At 36.1% G+C, this 24498-nt stretch overlaps 1 protein-coding gene across 3 annotated transcripts in view; it reads right to left on the bottom strand.

Annotated features, from left to right (window-relative positions):
* Positions 1-502: 502 nt before the first annotated feature.
* TTC6 (tetratricopeptide repeat domain 6) overlaps positions 503-24498 on the bottom strand; it is a 200842-nt gene continuing 176846 nt past the window's right edge. For all 3 annotated transcript variants that reach the window (XM_019426105.2, XM_053889365.1, XM_053889366.1), the window contains 6 exons: positions 20177-20250; positions 13391-13601; positions 10445-10597; positions 9401-9571; positions 1522-1747; positions 503-1069 (listed from right to left, as the gene is read on the bottom strand). In XM_019426105.2, coding sequence (XP_019281650.2) covers positions 933-1069; positions 1522-1747; positions 9401-9571; positions 10445-10597; positions 13391-13601; positions 20177-20250 — 972 coding nt within the window. In that variant the 3' untranslated portion in view covers positions 503-932. The remainder of the gene's footprint in view (positions 1070-1521; positions 1748-9400; positions 9572-10444; positions 10598-13390; positions 13602-20176; positions 20251-24498) is intronic.

The following is a 24498-nucleotide window of genomic DNA, read 5'->3' as shown; positions in this document are numbered from 1 at the left end:
ATCTATACAGAATTTTTACCTGTTTTTTTATATTTTTTTTAATGTTTATTTTTGAGAAAGAGACAGAGTATGAGCAGGGAGAGACAGAGAGAGAGGGAGACACAGAATCTGAAGCAGACTCCAGGCTCTGAACTCTCAGTGCAGAGCCCGACGCAGGGCTTGAACTCATGAACCGCGAGATCATGACCTGAGCCGAAGTTGGACATTCAACTGACTGAGCCATCCAGGCACTCCCTTACCTGTTTTATTTATTCTCATTAACTTCTGTGAGCCGCTAATTATACGTGTATACAAATTTTTTCTATATGTTTATGAAATTTGAATTAAAGAGGCAAAACGAACTATATTAAAGAAACAGGAGGGCCAAAATTTTTATAGGTGCTGTCCTGGCAGGGAGATAACATGTAAAAGAGAAACATGTTTATCTGGTGGAATGATGTAAGTAGCAGGAAAAATACAGGCCTGTATAGACATTATTTAAAGGAAGAGAGAGGAAATGTACTCAATTTCTTTACAGCTATCAGCTCTGTATTTATTTTTTTTAATCTAGATACTGTTGAAAACATTATGAGTAGGTATTGATGAAAAGGTCAATGACCTTCTATAATCACGAAGTGTTATTTCAAAAGGAATTATTTTACTTTAAAAAATATCTTAGATGTTAATATTCCTTAAGAAACATTCTATTTATGTTTCCTCACCTTATGAGGAAATTCAGTTATTATTAGCTTTTCAAATATGCATAAAAATGATCTAGAAGCTTTATAATTAATATATAGTATAAATATATTGTTAAAATGCTTTAAAGGGTTATGTAGATAACAAAACATAATGTATACAATAATGAAGATAGTGCAACCTTTTAAACAAAGAAGTTTCGATTTCTGGAAGAAGAGCTGTGTAGACTCCTGCAGAAAACATGGTCGGTGTAATCACATCATTGGGGCATATTCTTGAAGATCAAGTGCTTGAATATAGTCAGCCATGGCTTCCTCAATCAGACCTATTCTACCACGAACTTCTGCTCTGCGATTATATATGAGAGCATCATCAGGCTTCAAAGACAGGGCTGTAAAAGAAAAAACATTTCAAGCTATGTTTTGTGCTAACATTAGAAAATAGGCTCCTTTTTTAAAAATAAAAAATTTATAAGAACTTTAGTGTTATTTATTTGAAAGCATTTTTCTTCAAATGTAAGTAATTATTTAGTAAGATTAAAAATATTAAATCTTTCTAAGGAAACTAACTTGGGGAACACTGTACAATGTCTTTCTTTGAAAGGCTGCCATTGTTTATGTATGGTTTCCCTAATAATTTTCTGTATCTCAGCTTACCCATGCTTTAAGCTGTTCCATAAAGGAATCAACATTGGTAGCATTAAAGATATAATATATAAAAACATTAATTCTTATGTAAGTTTACCTACACAAATAGACCTGATGACTTTCTCCTTTTGTTGTCAAAAACTAAGCATATCAACAACCCCTGTGATCTTAGCCAAAAATTACAAAACAAAAATACCTTTACTTAGGTCTCCCTCAGCTAGTTCATATTGCTTTAAACAACAGTAGAAGTGTGCTCTGTTAAAATATACTGCAGCCCAAAAGGGACAGCTTTCAACCACATATGCAAAATCTTCTTTTGCTTCTTTGTATTTCTTCAAAATTGTATTTGCAATAGCTCGATTCATGGCAGCACATTCATTTTCTGGATCAAACTTCAAAGCCTTTGAGAAGTAGTCACTGGCCTACAAAATGTGAAGATGATGGTAATTTGAATATATTTCAATTGGAAGCTATACAGTAACTTAAAGCACTTTTGCTCTTAAGTTAAAATAAGGACATTGGCATACAAAGGGGACAGAGGAAGCATTTCATCCCAAATAGGGATGATAAAGAGGTGCATTGTCTGTAGACAATGTAAAAAACAGTAATAAAAACAGCCAAAAGTCACTTTTGTTTTTGTTATCACCATGTGTTGGCAAATCTCGATAATGTCAGTGATAAAACACTACTCCTTGCTGAGGTGAAATGCTCTACTACCAATCCCTGAAATCCCACATCCCTGTACAGCACTAGAAGGCGGCAAAATATAAATTAGAAAAGAAGGTCACAACAAGATAAAATATGTTGGAAAATTAACATTTTTCATATAAAAGCAGAGTATCTAAGAGCTACAGAGGCAAATGAATTTTAAAAATAAGGTTCTAAACCATACCATTAAGGGATAAAAACTTAGTTATACTATGACAGTTGGGAAGAAGAAAGAGAGAGGAAAAAAATCAACTTGTCAAGAAGACCAAAGACTCTAGATTATTCTCTACTCATCATCAAGCTGAAAGGAACACTTCAAAGTGTGGTCTGTAGACTGGTTTTGAGGTCTTAGTTTGAGAATCATTTGCTACAGGTCTGTAAAGAGCTTAAGTACAGAAACTAAGAGTAAACTGTCAGTAACTTCTAAAGCATTTTGACGCAGCTATGACATAAACATATTTCTAGTAACTTGTTTATATTGTCTTAGCAACATATTGATCAATAATAAATTGGAAACTTTTAAAATAGTCCTTCACCACAACTCACTTCAGATGCTGATTAGACCCCCTACTACTCAAGATAGGAGTCTCTTCTCTAATTCCATGATGGATAAAAATTTGGATCCTACTTTAAAACTTACTTCACTTAAAGGAAAAGTCATTTTTAACAATACAGACTGTTCTCCGATTTTTTACCACTCAGTTTTTCCCAACACACCACAATCTTGCTTCTCTCTATCTCCCCCTATTTTGTGAGTTCTGCTCTTGCTGAGGCTGCAGATGTCCTCAAACCCAATGGACATTTTCTAGTTCTTTTCTTTCATGACATTTCTGTGGCATGGACACTTTTGATCTTTGCTTCCTTTGTAAAATTCCCTGTCCTTGAGACAGAATGTCTCCTTGGTTTTTCTCTTACCCCTCTAATGATTTTCTCTGTCTCCTTCGCTGAACTATGTTTCTCTGTGTATTACAGGGATTCATGAGTGAAATGAAATACTGGTAGCATGGTGTCCAGGAGCCCAGACCATGGAACCAGATTTCTAGATTCAAATCCTGGCTCTACCACTTGTTGTCACCATGTCTTTGGATGAGTAACTAAAGCTCCTTTTGCCCCCAATTTTCTCATATGTAAAATGGAAGTAACAAATAGAACTCTACTTCCAGTGCTCAATTAGTATTGTGAGGTTCATATGTAAAGTACTGAGAATGATATTCAAAACACCAATTATTTTCTATTCAATTATTACTGATAAACCATTTTTTTCCCCAGTGTCTACAAATGGAGAGATGACGTAGCCCTAAGGCAATTCTCTGTGAACTTTGCTACCTCTGATGACTTTTAAGAGGCAATTAGATCAAGATTGTGTAACCCATCTTGTTCCTGGATGGAACTATTCTATGTGGCAGATAAGTGCAGTTTAAGGATCTACTAAAATGGTGACAGAAATGACATCCTTCTCTGAAGAGCTTAAAGAGAATTCACTCCTGAACAGAAGGCTGGACTCAACAATCATCAGAAATGAGGCAAGGAAATGACTCTAAGCAGGGCCAAGACTTTCTTCAAAAAGTAATTCAGGCTTCATTTTAGTTAACCAGTAAATAATCAATAAAGCTCACACTATTCTACATCACAAAAGCATGACTTCAATCAAGTAGGAGCAAATGCTTACTTAAGCTACAATAAAATAATTCAGTAACACACAATAATGTACCTGTGAACAATATAACTTTCTATCATAGCTTCCAAAATATATTACTCAGAAAATAAAAGCCCATACATTTAATGAGGTTACTTGCAGTATAGGAGTAATAGTTATGAAGCAATTAAAGGTCAAAGACACCTACTGCAAAGATGGCCTTGATTTTTTAACAATTCATCTAATGCCATAATATCTGCAATTAAAAAGCAGATCTAGTTACTTTTTAAGTTACCCATACTTCATGATGTATGTACGTAGCTCATCCAAATGTGATTTAAAATGATTAAGTCACTAACTAATGATAAAAGAAGCCAAAACATATAATACACACACACACACACACACACACACACACACACACACACGTGTATATATATATATATATATATATATATATACATATATACACACATATATGTGTATACATATATATGCACATATATATTAAGTCTCTAGAGATTATTTGATCTGTTGAAGGATCCTTTTTCCTGCCCCTAAATCTTCCTTTCAGTATAGTTAGAAACAAAGTTTGAGGAGGTGGGGAGGAGGAAATAGAAGCCACTTTCTCCACAAAAAGGCTTCAAGCATACTAAAATAGCTGCATAATTACTGTCAAAGTCTGCTTAACTCTGGAGAGGGTGTGCTCTGTGAAGCCTAAGTATCCAGCATATCAGGAAAGAGGACAAAATACATTTTAAATGAAATATTCACTCAGCTAATGAGTCCCTAGTTCCAGGAAAACAGAGCCATACTTAAAAAAAAAAATCAAGGATCAAATACACCTTAAATCTAACTAGTTTCATCCTAGTTATTAAAGGCAAGTTTAAAAGATTGGAATCTCCCTCCCGTGTGGATCTTAAACATTTATGGGAACAGAAAACTGACCTGGTCATTTTATTTATCTTTATCTCACTAACTAACTCCACAATGCAGGGAAACATTGCTAGGACCCAGACAGAGATGGTCTAAGATTGATGAAGTTTAAGGCAACTGACCTTGGCTTATCAACCTGGGAAACATTAGCCTCCCAGCTGTCCATTGAGGTCTGAGCTACAACAATCTCATTCACACCTCATAGAATTATATCTTCAATAATTCTCTGTCCCAGCATTTAGCTTCACTACTGAGGTCAATGAATCTCATCACAGGGCTTGGTGTCCAGGGTCATGATCTAACTTGGGAAAAAATAAGACCTAAATAAACCAAGGCAATGGCAGTAGAACAGAATGGAGGGCACATATCTGAGGGAAAAAAATCAAGAAGCAAAACTGACAGGATTAGATAACTGATGGATGAAAGAAGTTAGGAAGAGAAAGATACGGTTGATGCTGATGTCTCTACTCAGGTGACCTGATGGAAGATGACATCTTGAACTGAGAGAGGATCTATATGAAGAAGAGCTCGACAAGAGGTAGGGGATAGCGAGATCAACCCAGTTTGGGCTCTGATGTACTTGGAAAATATCCAGTTTTAGCAACTGGTGATATATATGAGTTAGGAGATCATGACCTGAGCTGAAATCAAAAATCGGATGCTTCCCTGACTGAGCCACCCTGCCACCCACTTCCACAACCCTTTTATTCAAGGCTCTGTCTCTGCTGCTGTGACAGTGTTCTTGCCAAAATCATCAGTGACTTCCTCCATCCTCCTCTTTCTTGACCTCTCCCAGCAGCATTTGCCACAGGACACTTTTCCCTTCTTAAAGCCCATTATTCTCGAGGTATTATCATGATCTCCTACTTTTCTTCTCATCATCCTAGCCGGGTGCTCCCTTCTCAGTCTACTTTCTGGTATCTCCTCTCTGCTTCGCTCTTAAACACTGGTGCTACCACAGGGCTCGCTCCTCAAACCCCTCTCTCCAGCTATACTACCTGCCCAGGCGATCTCATCTCATATAGTCCCACATATATGCTTATACTGATATAATGCTTATGTGAGACTGTACTAGATGTTTGTCACTACTAATATTTTTCTTGTTTATTTTCTATTTCTCCCTCCAGTAAAAAGTAAGCTACATCAGAAAAGAAGCCTTCCTGATCTTGCTCAGCTCTGTATCCTCAGGGTTATTATTAATGCCTCACACATGGCAGGTACATCATAAGTATACGGAGGTTGAAGGGATGAAGAGCTAGTGGAATCAGAAAATATTTGCTGAACTTTTCCAGCAAAATAAAGAGAAGAACGATAGCTTTTGGTATATAAAGATGCCCCACAGGTCATTTTATTCAGGGATACGGAGGCAGTCTTGGATGTCAGAGGAGAACACTGAGGCTATAGTTCTCAGAAAATACAAGCAATAAAAACAAGTTTTTAAAATGAGTACATCATCTTAGAAGGTAAGGGTTGTGGAAAGTTCTAAGAAACACAGAGCTTGTAGTGGAAGCCTTCCTAGACCAGGTAGGCTTAGAGAGGACATTTTGCAGTCTTTTGCCATAGCATCAAGGCAAGCAGAACTTAGAAAGTTACCATGGCCCATCACCCTGCTTCCCACAAGAGGCTCTGCTGTTAGTCCAGGAAAAAGATGTATCTTGTTCAAATGTGAGTTAACAGAGAAGCAATTTGCCTGCCTTCATTGTAAAAGCCAAGGATGAAAAGTAATAGCTTAATTTTTGGAAAGATTATAAAAACTCAGTAGAAAAAAAAAGTATTGTTACAATGTAGAGAAAAATTATAATGTAACATTTCAAAACGAACTAGAAAAAAATGCTAAGGGAGCAATTGTGTTTAAGAAAAAAATAAACAGGGGCGCCTGGGTGGCGCAGTCGGTTGGGCGTCCGACTTCAGCCAGGTCACGATCTCGCGGTCCGTGAGTTCGAGCCCCGCGTCAGGCTCTGGGCTGATGGCTCGGAGCCTGGAGCCTGTTTCCGATTCTGTGTCTCCCTCTCTCTCTGCCCCTCCCTCGTTCATGCTCTGTCTCTCTCTGTCCCAAAAATAAATAAAAAATGTTGAAAAAAAAAAAAAAGAAAAAAATAAACAAATACTGAAGGATATCAGAAAAGACATGGCTAGGAAGGCATGACATAGAAATCAGATGAAAAAAAAAAAAATTTAAAGTCCACGGGGGATAACAGAGATGTCAGAAAACACAGGAAATATTTAGAAGAGAAATGTGAAAAAAGCAAAGAAATGCAACAGAAATTAAGAAATTAAAAAACATAAGAAAAAATAATTGATATATAGAAGTCAGAGGGCATCTTATATATAATAATTGACATTCATTCCAATGAAGAGAATAATGAAACAAAAAAAGTTTTATACTGAATTCAACAAAACTCTTCTGAAATCTGCATCTTGAAAATGCACACTGCATACTTTGACTCCAAATCATCAACTCCGAGACGTACCTTGGTAGAACCTTTTACTTAAAAACAATAACAAACGAACAAAAAAACTTTGGTTGTCATGACAAAACGAAGTCACCAATAGAAGAACAAAAATCACGTTTGCATCAGGCTTTTTGACAACAACATATAACACCAGAAAATAGTGAAATACTTAAAACATTCAAGGAAAGAACAGTGAGTCAGGACCTTAAACCCAGACATGCTACCTTAAGTTGTAAAAGCTGCAGGCAAACAGCTATGAACATTAAAAAATTCAAGGAATATTGTTCTCATGAGCCCTTTCTCGGGACTCTGCTAGAGGACCAATTTCAGGCAACTAAGAAATTAGCAGTTGGGAGGGAAACTTTGGCAAAAAGCCTGGTAATGACAACTGAGTATGCTTAACTAGAGAACAGAGGCTAAAATGTGAAATAAGGGTAACAAAATAGTGTGCAAATATTAACCCCTCTGGCAGTGGAGGAATAACGAAACTCTCAACAAAATGGGAGAATAGAGAGACACAGTGGAAAACTGGCACAAGCTGATACCATAAGCTTGAACATATTTAAGAATAAAAATAGACACTTTTTTTAAAAAAAGAATACTATTAACTAAAATCAACTAATAGATGAGAGGGAGGATTAAAGGAAGAAGAGATTAAATGGTAATCTTGTTGTTCATAGTAGAGAAACTGGAGAAATAAGAAACTAAGAGTATAGAAATATGTTTATAAAGGTAATCACTAAAGCAAAACTGAAAACCTTCCTAAATATCAGAAAACGTTTCAAAAAATTAAATAAAGCAGACTACAGAATAAAATATTTTAAATGCAGCACACAAAAATATGACATAAAATAACAGAAGATCAAACATACTGACCATGGCAAAATGTAAATGGACTTAACCCATCTATGAAAAGCCACATATTTTCAAATTGCCATCTAAAGCAAAATCTAACTCTATGCTGTATAAAAGAGATGCAAACCTAAAATAAAGGATTCTAAACATTGAAAATAAGAGGAAGGGCAAAGGAATATCGGGCAAAAAGCAAACCAAATGAAATCAGAGGTCACAATCTTCATATCAGATAAAAGCAAATTTATTCCAAAGAGCTAAAAGAAACAGAAGGGCATTTGTAATGCACTCACAATGCATATGTAATGTGTATGACTATCTATACATAAAATAATAATGTAGCAGCAATATTTATAAAGCAGAAATTATAAGAGATGTAAAGAAAACTACAGACGGCCACACTAATTTTAAGATACTTAAATAAACCTTTCTCGGTCCAACATGAACCAAATGAAAAACAAGTATGGATGTAGGCTAAATTAAAAATGTAATTTATAAGGTATATTTTATATGGATATTTTAAACTATATATCCTTATAGCATAAATTGTTTTTAGAAAAGGCCCCTGGAGTATTTAAGTTGCCATATACTAGACCACATTAAAACTCAATAAACTCTAAAATTAGAAAATATAAAAGTCCTTCTACCTAGACATTTTAACTGCCTTGTTAATTTATTATTCAGTCAAAGGGGAAATAAAATTTCAGGTGTAACATTTTAGGAAAACAAACAAACAAAAACATTGCAGACTGAAATACATAGGAAACTGCTAAAAGCAGTACTAGGGAAATGGCCTCACCTTGACAACTCACCACAATATAAAATAAAGGGTGACAATAGATGAATTGAACTTCTGACTCAAAGACAGACAAAGAACAAAGATAAACTGAAGATAAAGAACAAAAGAGAGAATATAAATAAAAAATTAAAGTTGAGTTTGAATTATGTAAATATCAGAATAATTTGAATTATGTAAATATCATCTAATAACCCAACATTTTCATTTCAGAGACTCTGAATTACAGTCCAAAAAGATTAAGATGTCATAAAACCACAACTAACATCTTTATCTCCTTACTCCCGGTCAAGTGCTCATGTGACTGAAGTTTAGGAAAGGTAGCAATTAAGACAAGTTAGATAATCACGTCATGAAAAAAGAGTCTCGGAGGAAGTCTGAGATTTGGCTAAGTGGAGTCAAAGAGAGGATTCCAGGACAGAAGCTGGCAACAATGGATAGCCAGGCAATGGCCCATGCTTGGGGAAGTCCAGAACAATGTTTACTGGACAAGTATCGAATGGTTGATGATAATGACAAGAATAAACCCATAGAGATGTAAACATTTAATAAATAATTACAAACATTCTTATGAAAGAGAACTTAAAAAAAAAGAGCTAATGAATGATTAGCCTGTTATGTAAGGTTGCATTTTGAAACTATATATAACAAAGCATTTAGTGTCTAAAAGGCAATGTTAAGGAAAACTCCTTACCTGGGAAAACTGCCTGTGGTGAAAATAGATATTTCCTGCATTGAAGTAAGCCAGTGAATACGTAGGATTTAGGGAAATTGCTGCTTGATAGTCTTTCATTGCATTCTGTTGTTGACCCATAAACTCGTGAATCACACCACGATTTGTTAAGAATTCTGCTGTAGTATTGATCTGCAATATAATAGTATGAGTATTTAGCATCTGGGAATAGTGTTTATCTCCAATTTCAAGTCTAAAAATGAATGTTATGAAATCTACTTGTGGGAAACTAGTAATTTTATAGTGCAGGTGAAACCCATTAGAGCAAATATTTTGAGAAACGACAGGGTATGGAGTTGATTCAAAGTCAACCCTTTGGTGATTTGGTTGCAATAAAACAAATAATCTTAGTGCTTTACTCAGTTCCTTTCCAAAAGATAGACACAGTGGTAGTGGGCGGGGGGGGGGGGGGGCGAGGGGGAGGTTATCTGTTTAGCTCTGTTAAGCTGGAGAAGAAATTAAATAGTTAATATGTTTATTTGTCCTAGGTAGCAGCCATTATCTTTCAGTTCTTTCCTTTTTCTCATCTCAAAGATTACAAAATCTGCCCATTTCTACAGAAACAGAATCCAAACTCCAGAAGAAAAGAGAAAGATTTTTCTGTCACTGTATACAAAACCTAAGATTTTTATTTGCCATTTCACTACAGAAGGATTTTGGAATTTATATTGTTCTTTCTTTAGTTCCTTTGAACCCAGAACCTTATTTTATTTTTTGCATTTATTTTTTATTACAAACTAATATTTATGTCCCATGAAACTATAAATTGCATTTACTGACAAGAGTCAACATTTGTCATGAGTTTGTATTTTGGATTTTAAATGTTATTTACGTTATAAAATTGACAAACCATGATAACTCTTTAGGATTCTTCTGGAAAAAGAAAACACACAAATATCATTTTCCCTATAAGTTACTTTAAAAAGTAACCAAGAAGTTACATAACCCTATTTATTAATGGTGCTAATTTATGCCAATGATAATATAATCTAAGTGCATTTTTACCTTTATGGCAGCATTAATGTCTTGAATTGCAGCAAAATTATCACCCATCTGAAGAGAGACCACAGCTCTTCCTTCATAGGCTAAGTAGCATTTTGGATCAACTTCTATGGCAACGGTAAAGTGATTCCAAGCTTTCTGGAATTTTCCTTGGGCCTAAAATAAGGTTTCATTTACATGAAGTTAGAAATTGTCTATAACATGACAAGTTAGAAATTGTCTATAATGTGACAAATGTTTATGGTTCTAACTTAATCAGTTAAAGCCTTTAGTAAGGGCCAATTTATATTGTGCTAAATCCAAGATATTAAAAAAAAAAAAAAAGAAGTAGATTGTACTGTGAGTGCACTCAATTGACTAAATTACCTCTGAGTATTCATACTAACATTTTAATTAATTAAAATAAATCTACTTGTCAGAGTCATCTCTTATGCCAATCTTGGAGAACACTAACGCTTCTGACAATCACCACCATGAGGTTTACTTGAGCTCCATACACACACAGGTAGGGATTGTATTTATTCCTTGGCATTGAATCTCCAGCTATACATAACATATACATAATGAAAATAACAAAATAAATGTGTTGAGAATAAACTAATAGCGTAAAACCTATTTTGACAGATTTTACCAGCATCTAGAATTTTAGAATCACTATACATATTTCATGGAAAAATGCATTCAAATCTACCAAGTATCTGTTCATACAAACCTTAGCACCAACTGGAAAATAAGAACAAAGGTTAGGAGAGGGGTGCTGTTAACTGAAAGATGTCCAAGTATTTCCAAGGGAAGACCAGCTAGCAACTAAATACCTCATCACCGTAAGGCAGTGAGCTGATAAATTCATGGAGGTCCAGAGTCTGTCCTTTATTCTCATAGGTTAAAAACCCACCTTGCCAGAAGCTGCCTCACATACACCAAACTGAGCCCAGTGACTCTTACATAAAACTAATATTTTAACTATACACTGTTCTTTAACCAGCAAATCTTCTACCTCTGCACAAATTATGTGAAAATCAACACTGTCATGACAAATTCATTTGAGAAACAAGAATAAGAATATTAAGCTGCAGACAGCCTCACAATAGGATATCTGTCATCTGTTTCTGACATCTGTTTTGGCTAACTTCTATATCGCTAGTGCTAGGCACACAGTAGAGAAATCTGTCTTTGTTGAACAAATGGTTACTCTTTCCCCTGAGCAGAAATTGGATGAACCTCTGTAACTCTTCTAAGTCCTTTCTTTCCTGACTCAATCCTTCCTCATACTGATGTTTCTCAATCTTCTTTCAGGTTGATATATACAAAGTGAGATCTTCATAAACAAAACTCTGATGTCTCTGCTTTGGTTAATTATATTAGCATTTTTAACTGGCCTGAAAGGCCTTCACCTCCAGTCATTTTCCAATTCTCTAGCCTTGTCCTACAACACTCTCTTCTTCCCGTAACATTCCATCCACTTGGGCCCTCTGTTTTTTCACAAGACTTTCTAATGGGTTGTTCACTGTGTCTTAGCCCCAATTCTTAACTCTGACTGACTACTAGTCTTTCACACTCCCTTTAATTGTTAATTTCTCAAAAAGCCCTCCCTTACCCCTTCAACAAATCTAAGTTCACTTGTTGTAAGTTGTCCTAAAACACATCTTTTTCCTTTGTTGCACTTATCATAAGTATAATTAAATAATTATTCACGATTGCTTGATACTCATCTCTCTAGTAGGCAGTAAACTCTAAAAGAAGAACCAAGTATATTTGGTTTACTGCATATCACTAGGCCTAGAGTAATTCTTATCCTATGTTAGGTGCTCAGTAAAATGCCTTTTGAATGCGATGCATGACAATGTTAACACATTTCATTGGATTGCAATCAGCTCTACCAGCTTTGGAAGTCATCCTGTCTCTTCAAACTGACTTTGCAAATTTCTACTGTGATCCAATAATGGCTAATTTTATGTTTAAGTCTCAGAGAGCAATCTTATTTTCCTTATTATAAGTTCTTGGGCACACTTCACTATAGCTGCCAATCTTAACAATCAACTCCAATGTTATTAATATTATTAGATCAGTCAAACTCATTTATTTTCAAATTAAAAAAAAATCAACTGTAATTGCAGATTATTAATAAGAATTTCTGCAAATTACAATATTTTGAACATATTTGTTGTCCATTATCTAAAATTTTGAATATTGAAAAAAGATTTTAAAAAAGAGAAGAAAATTTTAATTACTCAGTTCCTCTTCATGGAATATAAAGCACACTTAGCACTTTATTCCAAGGATGTCGCTACATATTTTATTAGTGCAAATAGGTTCGTGAGTGCATGGGTCAGGTCAGTGTGTTCCAGAAACCACTCAGAGACCTGTGTAGTGACACAGAGAGTAATACTTTCCCACCTTGCTGAAAGGACAAACACCTAGTCTCTTGCCTGCCCAGTAAGTTCTCACTCACTGCCATTTGGAAGATGACCTGAATCCCTGTACAGTGTTTATCTGACCCATTGTATGGCTAAAGTCAACTTCAAAACTCTCACCCATTGCTTATTCTCTCTAACTTTTCATTAATTCAACAGGACAATAGCTCTGGGGTCCAATACAGGTTAGTGAAACAAATGTTAGCCAGGTTTGTTATATGTGAAACCCATCAGGCAAATTTCAAAAGATGTAAGTGTGGGGGTAAGGTAAGGCAGGGCACAGGTGTTAAGGAACCTCAGGTTTGAAGGGTCATCACCTCACCATGCACCAGGCCCCTGGGTGTGGTCCCCAGGCAGCCTCCCTGTGACTAATAAACCCTCGCTTCTCACTGCTGCTCTAACCTTAAGGGAAAGGTAAAATGTACATAACCAAGGAAATAACATGTATCCTAATCACCAGTAAAGGGCCAAATATATTCTTCTCCTTTTTCCAAAAGGAATTTTTATGAACTAATATGTTATTATAGAATACTACCTGTAAATTATAGCCTAAACTAATTCTGGCTTTTGTGTATGTTGGATTAATGTGCAACACTTTAAGAAAGTCCTTCTGTGCTCGTTTGGTAGCTCCATCATGGCCGTATTCCATGTAAGAATTTCCCCGTCCAACATAAGCATCCAGAAAACATGGATCAATTTTAAGAGCCCAGGTGAAGAAATCAACAGCTTCTTCAAACTCCTTATTTCTGAAAATAAATGAAAATATTGATGCTTTCTGATGAATTTTCTAAGTGCTTTTCTGTATATAATTTACCCATGAAGATTTGCATTGACGCTTATAAAAAAATTTTTTCATTTTTATTATCCATCATAGGAAGTGAGTACATGAGTTCATATGACCTAAGGAAGACTGACAGGGTCTTTGAAGTTTTTGGTGAAAGGAAAAAGGCAGAATATGTTGGGATGATATTCTAAAGTTCTTTTTTCAGAACTATACAAGTATGAATGGTATTCCCGAACTTGTTTTTAACAGCTATCAGTGACCAGTACAGAAAAACATGCACTATTAATGATGAAAATACACTATTTAAATCAGATTAAAATAAATGTATTTATGTATTTCACATTTCATTATACAATGAAAGGAACCAAATTTTTATCACATGGCAGGCCTATATCAGATCTTCTATAAAGGGAAATGCTTTCTTTATGACACCAGGAAAGGAGAAAAGAAAAAAAAAGTGAAATGCGTTCAATTTATTAACTTGTGAACACATGTGAATAAATGATAACTCTATCTCTCGTCCCTAATTATTCTCTTGTGGTAGGATGAGAGCTAGTAAAATAATCAAATATTTGTTCGTGGGCAGATATAGTCACTTTTCCATCGTATATGCATATCTAATAATTATATTCAGTCTCTAGAATGAGGGAGCTAACACTGAGTAACTTCTTACCTACCACGTACTGTCCTAATTGCATTACCTATGCTATTTCACTTAATGCCTCCAACAATTCTTAAGCTAGTTATAATTTTCTACATTTTGTAGATGAAAAGAAAATGGCTCAGAAAAGTCTGTGCGCAGTAAATAGCATAGTGACGTTCAACAGTGTACAATATCTAGGATTCAGACTTGGGTAAACCATAACCTCAAACGTCACACTTTTTCATGTGGTCATCTCTGCTCACATTCTTTGCTTTAAATCTACCTGCTGTTGGTGCACAAGATCTGATATCTCAACAGTGTAGTCAGAAGAAAGCTCAGACCTAAACCTGAATGTGTAAATTAATATTAATTTTTCAAAATTGTTCTGAAGAGCAAATGAGCACGTGTGAAAACCACTGAGCAAAGAAACCCTCAATAAAGATGGCCATCTTTCTCCCAGCCTCTTCTTCATTACTTCTCAAAACGGTCTCAAAATTTAACAAGATGCACCACTACTTTACTAATTTTTCCTTCATAAAATACATGGAGCCCAGGGAAACTATTCTAGAGACTGTCATCTCCTAGATATTACTCAGGAATATCTCTTTATAGTGTTCCCCAAACTTCAGCCCCTCCTTTGTGACAGCTGCCCTATGTTCTACCTACGCTATCATTTACTGAACATTTTTCTTTAGGCCAAATCACTGTTTTTTACTTATCTCAATTTATTTTTTTTTAATGTTTATTTTTGAGAGAGAGAGAGAGAGACAGCATGAGTGGGGTAGGGGCAGAGAGAGAGGAAGACACAATGTGAAGCAGGCTGTAGGCTCCGAGCTGTCAGCACAGAGCCTGACTCACAAACTCACAAACTCACTCAAACTCACAAACTGTGAGATCATGACCTGAGCCAAAGTCAGACGCTTAACCGACTGAGCCACCCAGGCACCCCTTAACTCAATTTATTTTAAAAGACAACTTAATTTCAATCCCATAAGTAGAAAATTAATATTTCATACCATAAATAGAAAGCAACTGTAAAAATAAATAGCTATTGGAGTTGGATACTATGGTCTGTAGAAAACTGAACCTGAGTTCTATTACAAAGTATTGGAAAGTTGTTAAGACTAGATTTTGGCTGAGATTTTCCCCTTGATGTATTCAAAAGGTTTGAGAAAGAATTCAGTTTGAGGCTGAAAAGCAATTCAGTTTCTCACAACGTGATTCAATATTGTTTAATGCCTAAGCCATGAAGAATAATTGTGGTACTTAGGATATTTGCTGCATGTTTTGGCAAACACTCCCCAAACATGGGGCATCAGGTGTTCTGTCAGAAGATCATACAAGAATCAACAGTGAAATACCAGGAAGCTAGCTAGTCCTTCCTTCTAGTATAGGCAGGCAAAAGTGAACATTCACATACATGAGTCAGTTGGTACCCACTGAGTTCTCTCTGTGGATTGTTACTAAGAAAACACAGGTTCACTTCCCTCAGTAGTTTACAGTGAAATTGTGCTTCTCTCCTGATTACTGGCACTATTGGAAAGGTAAAAGTTCACTGAATATAGGGTAACAATGCCTGAGGCTGCAGTCTCACTGCTTACAGGAATCATTCTAAAAGTGGATAATGCATTCTGTTTTCCTTTGTACCTCTCAATCCCCTTGACCTATTTTGCCCATTCCCCATCCCTGTCCTTTCTGGAAACCACCAATTTCTTTTCTGTAGTTAGGAGTCTGTTTCTGTTTTTGTTTGTTTGCTCATTTGTTTTGTTTTTTAACTTCCACATTTGTCATTCTCTGCCTGATCTATTCGACTTAGCATAATACCCTCTAGGTCCATCTATGTTGTTGCAAATGGCATTCTTTTTAATTTTTTTTTTTTCAACGTTTATTTTATTTTTTGGGACAGAGAGAGACAGAGCATGAACGGGGGAGGGACAGAGAGAGAGGGAGACACAGAATCGGAAACAGGCTCCAGGCTCTGAGCCATCAGCCCAGAGCCTGACGCGGGGCTCGAACTCACGGACCGTGAGATCGTGACCTGGCTGAAGTCGGACGCTTAACCGACTGCGCCACCCAGGCGCCCCAATGGCATTCTTTTTTATGGCTGAGTAATTCCAGTGTGTGTGTGTGTGTGTGTGTGTGTACCACATATTCTTTATCCATTCATCTATTGAAGGGCATTTGGGTTACCTCCATATCTTGGTTATTGTAAATATGCTTCAATAAACATAGGGCTGCACAGATCTTTTCAAATTAATGTTTTTGTTTTCTTTGGGTAAAGTAATGGAATCACTGGATCATATGGTATTTCTATTTTTAATTTTTTAAGGAAATTCCTTAATGTTTTCCACACTGGTTGCACCAATTTACATTCTAAACAGTGCACCATGAGGGTTCCCTTTTGTCCACATCCTCGCCAAGACTTGTTATTTCTTGTCTTTTTGGTACTAGCCATTCTGACTGGTGTGAGGTAATCTCTCATTGTGGTTTTGAGTTGCATGTCCCTGATGATAAGTGATGTTGAGCATCTTTTCATGTATCCTTTGGCATCTGTATGTTTTCTTTGGAAAAATATCTATGCAAGTTCCCTATTTTTGATCTAATTATTTGGGGGAGGGAGGGGTTGGCGTTGAGTTGTATAAATTCTTTATATATATTAGATATTAACCCCTTATCAGATATTTCTTTTGAGAGAGAGAGAGAGCATGAGCTGGGGAGGGGCAGAGAGAGAGAGAGAGAGAATCTCAAGCAGGCTCTGCACTGTCAGCACAGAGCCTAACATGGGGCTTGAACCCACAAACTGTGAGAGTATACCTGAACAGAAATCAAAAGTCAGATGCCTAACTAACTGAGCTACCCAGGTGTCCCTAAACTAACAAATTTTAAAAGAAAAAATGAGGCAATAAATCAAAGCTATTTTTCTATACCTATCTAGTTACCAGCCCTAAAGTTCAATGAGCACCTAGTCTATTCAGGCTAAGTAAATAATTATTAAAGCTTAAAGCTGGAAAGGAACTTTGAAAGACACCTCGCAAGTTCTTCAAAGCTGACAATGACTAAAAATTAAGTCCAGAGGAGGTGGACAGTGCCAAAACCAGAGACTTCCCAGAGACAGAAAAAGAAATGACACAGATACCACTATAGACATAGCAATTTCATTTTTCTGAAGATGTGAATATCACACAATATCCTAGATTGAAGCTCTTGTTAAATAATCACATGTAGTTAAACAATTGGGAAACAATAGTAAACAACTGGTAGAGTATCTATGTTATATCAGGATACATATTAATCAAGACATAAATTGTTAAGCATCAATTACAAATATATATATAAAAGTATATTAAATTAGTTTTTCTAAAATAAAATGTGCTTTTATAAATTTAAAAATAACGTGATCACTGGGGAAGATGCATGATTTTCATTACAATGTCCATAACTATGGACCATGTGCTGAGTGTGCAGGTGAGGCCACAGACACAAAGGTCCACTGCATTTTCAAATTAATCACATACGTGACCAGATGTGCACTACTGAGTTGTACAAATAAATCATAAATACCTCCCAAAACTAAAGAATGTGGTTTGCAGAGTCCAGGATTCAAAAACATTTTATGCAAATGTAAGAATAGGAAAATAAATGTGCCAGAGTAAAAAGTGGATAGGATATATAATTCTGAGTAAATCAGGCTTTCTCTCTGTGCCATTTTTTTTTTTTAATCTGAAGGTGGCTTTCTCAAAGAGATCTAAAAATTAACTCTACCATAACACTCTTAGTGACCAAATTGGACAACAAGTAGGATATTCAGCCTAAGGAATGTTGTCTCCTAGCAACGACAAGAGTGAGAGCCAGAGATATACAAAGGCATACTTCAAAAGTCTGCAACCCCATGAGTTCAAAGATCAAAGTCCTAAAATTTAAAGATTTATTCCTTTTTCTTTTTTTTGAATTTTCCAAATGAAAAAACTTTTACTTTCCCTGCTAGAAGACATCAATAATGAATCTCAATACTTAGAAACCATGCTGCTATGGTAAAAGTATGTTATGGCATACCTTGAAAAGCAAAAATACGTTTCCTGAAATAAATACAACCAATCACTAAACATTCCTTATTGCCAAATTCAGTAAAACTGAAACCACATGGAATTGGGACTGTTGAGTTATCAGGGCTTTACTGTTGATTTAAATTCTACTTTTATTAAAGGACAATAGAGATTCCAGTCGGCTGATGAAAGTTGGGTTATTTGGAATTGCAAAGCAGTATCAGCTTAAGGAGGCTCTACCATATAGACTCAGTGATTACATTTCATAAAAGAGATTGGGGACTGACAGAGAGAGAACTTTACTGTCTCTAATAGTTGCTAAACATAGGAATGAGGTTAGGAAAGATTTTGGAGTCTTTTTTTTTAATTTTAAGAGAATACAATGACCTCAGACATTTTTGGTCTGCACTCACCCACCAAAACAAACACATCAGTCATCACTAGTCCATCTCTCTTTAAGAATGACAATTACCTAAAGAGATGGGTTATGCAAAGGTTGCTGGATTAACACAGACAGTGGTGTGACTATGTTTTGCTGTCTATAGAAAAATAAATGCTTTTTAACTCAGTGATGCCTTTCACAAGTACCAGTTATTAGATTACTATATTTGTTAAAAAAAAAAAAAAAGTCTTACTCTCACAGGGAAATGTAGCTGTACTACCTATGTCCTAAAGGGAAAAACAGAATGTTGATTTCCTAAATAATTCAAACTGTATTCTATTCTCTAAATTGGATATTTACACAGCTTAGTCTACATAATTTATGAATATCCTAATTTCCCTTCCAATTAATTGCTATTGTTTCATGAAAAATAATGCTGTAAACTATTACTTACTCAAATACATTTTATTCCACATTAAAATCTTCATGTGTGAACCTCTATGCTTTTAAAAGCAAAATGACCAGAAATTAATTTTTAGATGCTAAATGTATATGTAGAAACACTATAGTTAACAAAATATATCTACTCTAATACTATCTAAGTTTTTTTCAGTGTTTATTTATTTTTTAGAGAGAGAAAGACAGAGAGCGTGAGTGGGGTAGGGGCAGAGAGAGAGGGAAACACAGAATCTGAAACAGGCTCCAGGCTCCGAGCTGTTAGCTCAGAGCCCTATGGGGTCTCAAACTCACAAACCGTGAGATCATGACCTGAGCCGAAGTAAGACACTTAACTGAGTAAGCCACCCAGGTACCCCCAATACTATCTAAGTTATTAACTGATCACCATCTGTATTTTAGCCTATGTAACTGCTCTTTTCTCCCCTTCTATAACTTACTTATTTTTATAATATCCCCAGAAACAGGTAACAATGTTTTAGTAATATGGGGTTTTTTTTTTGCAGATTTTATTGTATTTTGTGGATATTTACTGGTATTGTTGTAATTGGTTTTAGATTTAGAACTATGTTTTCTAAATGCAAAATATTCTTGAAAATGTATTACTTTTTGAAATCACCCTCTCTTCCAAGAAACATGCTTTTTAAAAGCTAGTTCCATTTTATGAACAAAATTAATTAATTTGATTTTATTTTTAGCTATTTCAAGCTATGCATGATTTTATTACTTGGTTATTACCAAGGTCCTGTCCTGGGGTGTAGCAGGTGGGTACCGCAATGCCATGATACAGGTATTTTCTTGCAGACTTGGCTAAATCACTTATTGGAAGGTAGAAGGGTGCTAATGACACATTCAGGTGTGCCCCCCACTACTTTATAGGGAGTCTTTGTGTCTCTCCCGATTTTTGTACTCTGTTACTTCCACAACATTTTCCTCTGTTTCTTCTATTCTATCATTACTATAAATTTGTTGGTCCTACCTGCTTTCGTGTCAACACACATTGCACTCCGTACCTGTGATGGCACATGGCAGTGGCTTGACAAAGGCTCACATTAGTCTTGCTTATCAGCGCAGCTTGTTTAAAATCCTGAAACAGTTTTACAGGGCTTTGTTAATTTTGCAACATGATCTTCTGTGCTTTCTTAAACTTCTTTCTAACTTTGATTCTACCATGAACATACTTAACACAAGCATTAAAAATATACATCTTCCTAAAACTTTTTTTTTCCTTTTAGTATCACAGCTAGTGAGAATCGATGGAGGAGAGGAAACCCATAACTGAAAACTCACTCGGAATCTTACGCTACTAGTCTCCACTGTCCTTGTGGTTTTGCCCTGATGTGTGTAAGGAGATATTTCATTTGCTTTCTTTTAATTGTTTTTTGTTTTTGTTTTTGTTTTCTGAGTGCACATCACCAGAAACATCCTCATCTAGATAGAAAGAGAAATTCACTTGGAGACAAGCTTTGGCAATACATGTCCATAAGACAAGCAGATACTCGGGCCCAGTTAAAGCATATAACTGGGCCTTTCATGTGGATTAGCTATGGCTACTCCTACCTTTGGAATCCACACTTCTGGGAAGGAGTGTATCATTTTGTCCAGGAATCCTAGAAGCCTCCTGAGAGGGAGCAATGTAAACTCTAACCCCACGATTTTGAGTTAGAGAAGTCAGCTAGGATAGACCTGAATGACCCTGGGGAAGAGGTTGTTAAGAGAATTAAAAGTGCTAAATCTGATGCTGTGGCCCTAACGTCCTCTAGTAGGTGCCGGAGATGGGCTAAGCTTAACAGATCGTCTCCCTGTCCTTCTCTGTTCCCCCTTTTCTATCTCCTTCCCATCTTTCTTCCACAAACCTTCCAGGGCTGTGCCAGAGGGAGGAAGCTGGCTGTCTTTTGAGGATAGAATGAGTTTTCTGCAAATACTGGGGTGAAAGATGGAGTAGTGGGGTCAAATGAGCATTCTGCGATCCTACTGGGGGAGGAAGGTATTAGTCACCGAGACCAACCCGCGAATGTGGACTCCCCACTTAGATTCCTGAAGTAAATTTTGATACCAAATGGAAATATTTGGGAGAAAATAAGAAAGTCATTGTCTAATCAAATATAATCTAATCAAATATGCTGGTAGCTAACTCCTCTAGAAGGATCATTTGGCTAAAATAGAGGCAAATTTGTAAGTGTGAGATTTGTTTAAATGTTCCTATTAATTTGAGGAGTTGTGGGGAGTGATCATAAACCTAAAAGGTTGAGAATACCAATTTCCGTTTTGTAATCAGATAAAATTTATAAATGTCAACCTGACTTTATATATATAACCATTATTACACTATATGGTAATTAGACATTAATGATCAGCAATAGACATAAATGATGACTGTTAGCATTACTCAAAATAAAGCTATCAGCATTTTTATTATTTTTCTCATCTGCATTAATCTTTTCTTTAATATGGAGATCATAAATAACAAACCACAACAACTCATTTTTCACAAAGCAAAGTCCCAACTCTCATTCCCTCCACTGATTCGAGTTTATTTGTAAAGACCTTCACCCACACTGTCTTGCTTTCTGTGTCAGAGGGTGGACTGGGACCTCATTCGTTCCTGTCTCTTCTGGATACCTGCTCCATCATAGTCCTGCTGTTTTCTGTATCTTTAATCTTTGTCTCACTGCCCCACCCTAACGTGCCTTCCCTCAATCCTCCCACTATCAAACTACGCATGCCCTGTCATTCTAGTTCTTGCCCTCAAAAGAACATCTCCTTGAAAGCATGGTCAACACCAATGGCTGCCATGTCTCCACATTCCCTCAACTTCTACTTGTTGTTTAATAAGGCCAATTTTAGGGGTGCCTGTGTGGCTTAGTTGGTTGAGTGTCCAACTTCAGCTCAGGTCATGATCTCATTGTTCGTGAGGTCGAGCCCCGTGTTGGGCTCTGTGCTGACAGCTCAGAGCCTGAAGCCTGCTTCAGATTCTGTGTCTCCCTCTCTCTCTGCCTTACTCTGCTCGTTCTCTGTCTCTCTCTCTTAAATATATATAATAAACATTAAAAAAATTAAGAAAAAAATAAGGCCAATTTTATTTTGTAATTTGTAAACTGCCTCTAAAGACATTTGTTGTTTATTTATTTTTAGTCTTATCAAAGCAACCCGTGTATACAGTGTATAGGGTCTAATAAAACTAAAAAGCTTACAGTGACCTTCTGTTCCCCCTCTCCTTACTTGATTCCCACTCCCCAGAGGCAATTCTTTTTACAACTTGCTGTTTTTTGTTTTGCTATTTACTTTCCAATTTCTAAATAACATGAGTATCCTATCAGGTTTAACTTCCACCAGAGGATAATACTTAACTATCTTACACCATCGCTCCATGCACCTCACACCTCCTGCCACCATCCCATATACCTATGGCCATGTATTTGCTGGTTTCAGTCTCTGTTTTACTTCACTCAAGTGTAGGAACCTTGGCTACTCATTTATTTTTAAGTTTGAGGTATTAAAATCTTGAGTAGTAGTTTGGGGTGCCATGAACAACTCTTTTCCACTATCTTGAACTTTGTGGAATTATATATTTTTTATTCCTTTACTGTCTTCCTGGTAGGTTTTCAAGAGGACAAAGGGATAAACAAATGTTCTTAATCCAACCAGCTTAACTATTAACTTCCTAAACAATGCCAGTCTAAATGCTGCATTCTACTTCCTGGTCAACGTGTTCTTATGAAGGTCATACAACTTTCAATTAACTAATAAGTTTTCAGTACTCATCCTACTTAACCTCACTATTAATCAATTACTCCCACTAAAAAATTTTCCCTGGGCAGTTTTAAGACTGTTTCTCTTGCTTGTTTTATTTAGCCATCTTAATATTAAAAGTCATATACTTTCACTGGGTTTTTTTCAACTTGCATTTTTTAATTTAGTTTTTAAATTAATTTTTTTACTTTACATGAAGAAAAAACTTTTTTCTTGTTTTTACTTTTAATTAGTGGCTGCAGGGCATGCTTTTTTCCTAGACTTTTACCTATTTATATCATTTAAAGTATATTTCTTATAGCCAGAATATAGTTGGGGCTTTTTAAAAATTCCAATCTGATATTCTCATTATTTTAATTGGCACATTTTGCCCATTTCCATTTAATGTAATATCTGATATGATTAGATTCAGGTCTATGATTTTATTATTTGTTTTCTGCTGGTTTTCTCTGCTTTCTGTCCCTTTGTTTTCCCTTTCTAGACTTATTTTGATTTATTTTAAGTTTTTAAACATTGGATTTTAATTAATCTATGGTCTTTTTTGCTAAGGAGGCCACATTTGGGCAGAAACTGAAATGAAAGCAAGATAGGCACCACAGACAGATCAGTGGGAAGAGTGTTCGTGCTTGCTTAGGGAATAGCTTGTGTGAGGGCTCTGAGGCAGGAAGGGAGCCTGCCATTTCCAAGCAAAAGCAAAAGGCCAGAGTGGAGTGACTTGCGTGAAGAAAAGAAGAGCATTTGACCATGAAGGCAGATCAATGGGCAACAGTCAGACCATGTAGGGTCTTGGCTGGCCATAGTCAAGGATTCATATTTTATGCTCAATGTGATGGGAAGCCATTGGAAGGTTTTGAACAAAGGAATAACTTGATCTTCTTTATGTTTTTAAGAGGTCTCTCTGGCTGCTGTGTGAAGAACAGCATGTAGAGGAACAAGAGCAAAAGCAGAAAGGCAATTAAGAAGCTACTACAGGAGTCCAGGGAAGAGATGGCAAAGGCCTGAATTGGGAGGACAGCAGTGGCAAAAATGAGAAGTGATGAATTCAAAATATGCTTTGATAGTAGAGCTGATTGGACTTGCTCATGAGTTAGATGTGGGGTAAAGAAAGAGAAGGGTCCAGAATGATTCCCCTGAGACCATGAGGTCCTCAAGAACTGGAACTCTGGTCTTCCTGATTCCCAAGGCTTCAATGCCAATGCCAGTACCCTGCTTTTTCAGAGAGAACATAGGATTTGGAATCAAGGATATGTTCAAGAGAACATAGGATTTGGCAAGATCGGAGCTCAAATCTTGCCCCAGTACTTCTTAGTTGAAAGATTTTATTAAGTACTAAATAAATACGTACTTGTTAAATAACACGGGTCCTGTATTAAATTCTCCAGCAGCTGAGGTATTTTGCTCCCAACCCCTACTGTCCTCACTTGCTCCACCCCAACACTGGTGCCCAGAGTTCCAGAGCTTACTTGCCTACTCCAAAGAAGTGATGGAGCTCTACCTACCTGAGAGAATTCTGAATGGTGTATCTCAAAACCAAAACCTGAAGGAGTTCAAATCTTGAAACTGCATTTCATCACAGTATAAA

Source organism: Panthera pardus, unplaced genomic scaffold (genome assembly GCF_024362965.1).
Source record: "Panthera pardus isolate Hobbes unplaced genomic scaffold, ASM2436296v1 HiC_scaffold_24, whole genome shotgun sequence".
Lineage (NCBI taxonomy): Eukaryota > Metazoa > Chordata > Mammalia > Carnivora > Felidae > Panthera > Panthera pardus.
The sequence above is the reverse complement of the archived record's forward strand: the minus strand, read 5'-3'. Positions and strand labels throughout refer to the sequence as shown.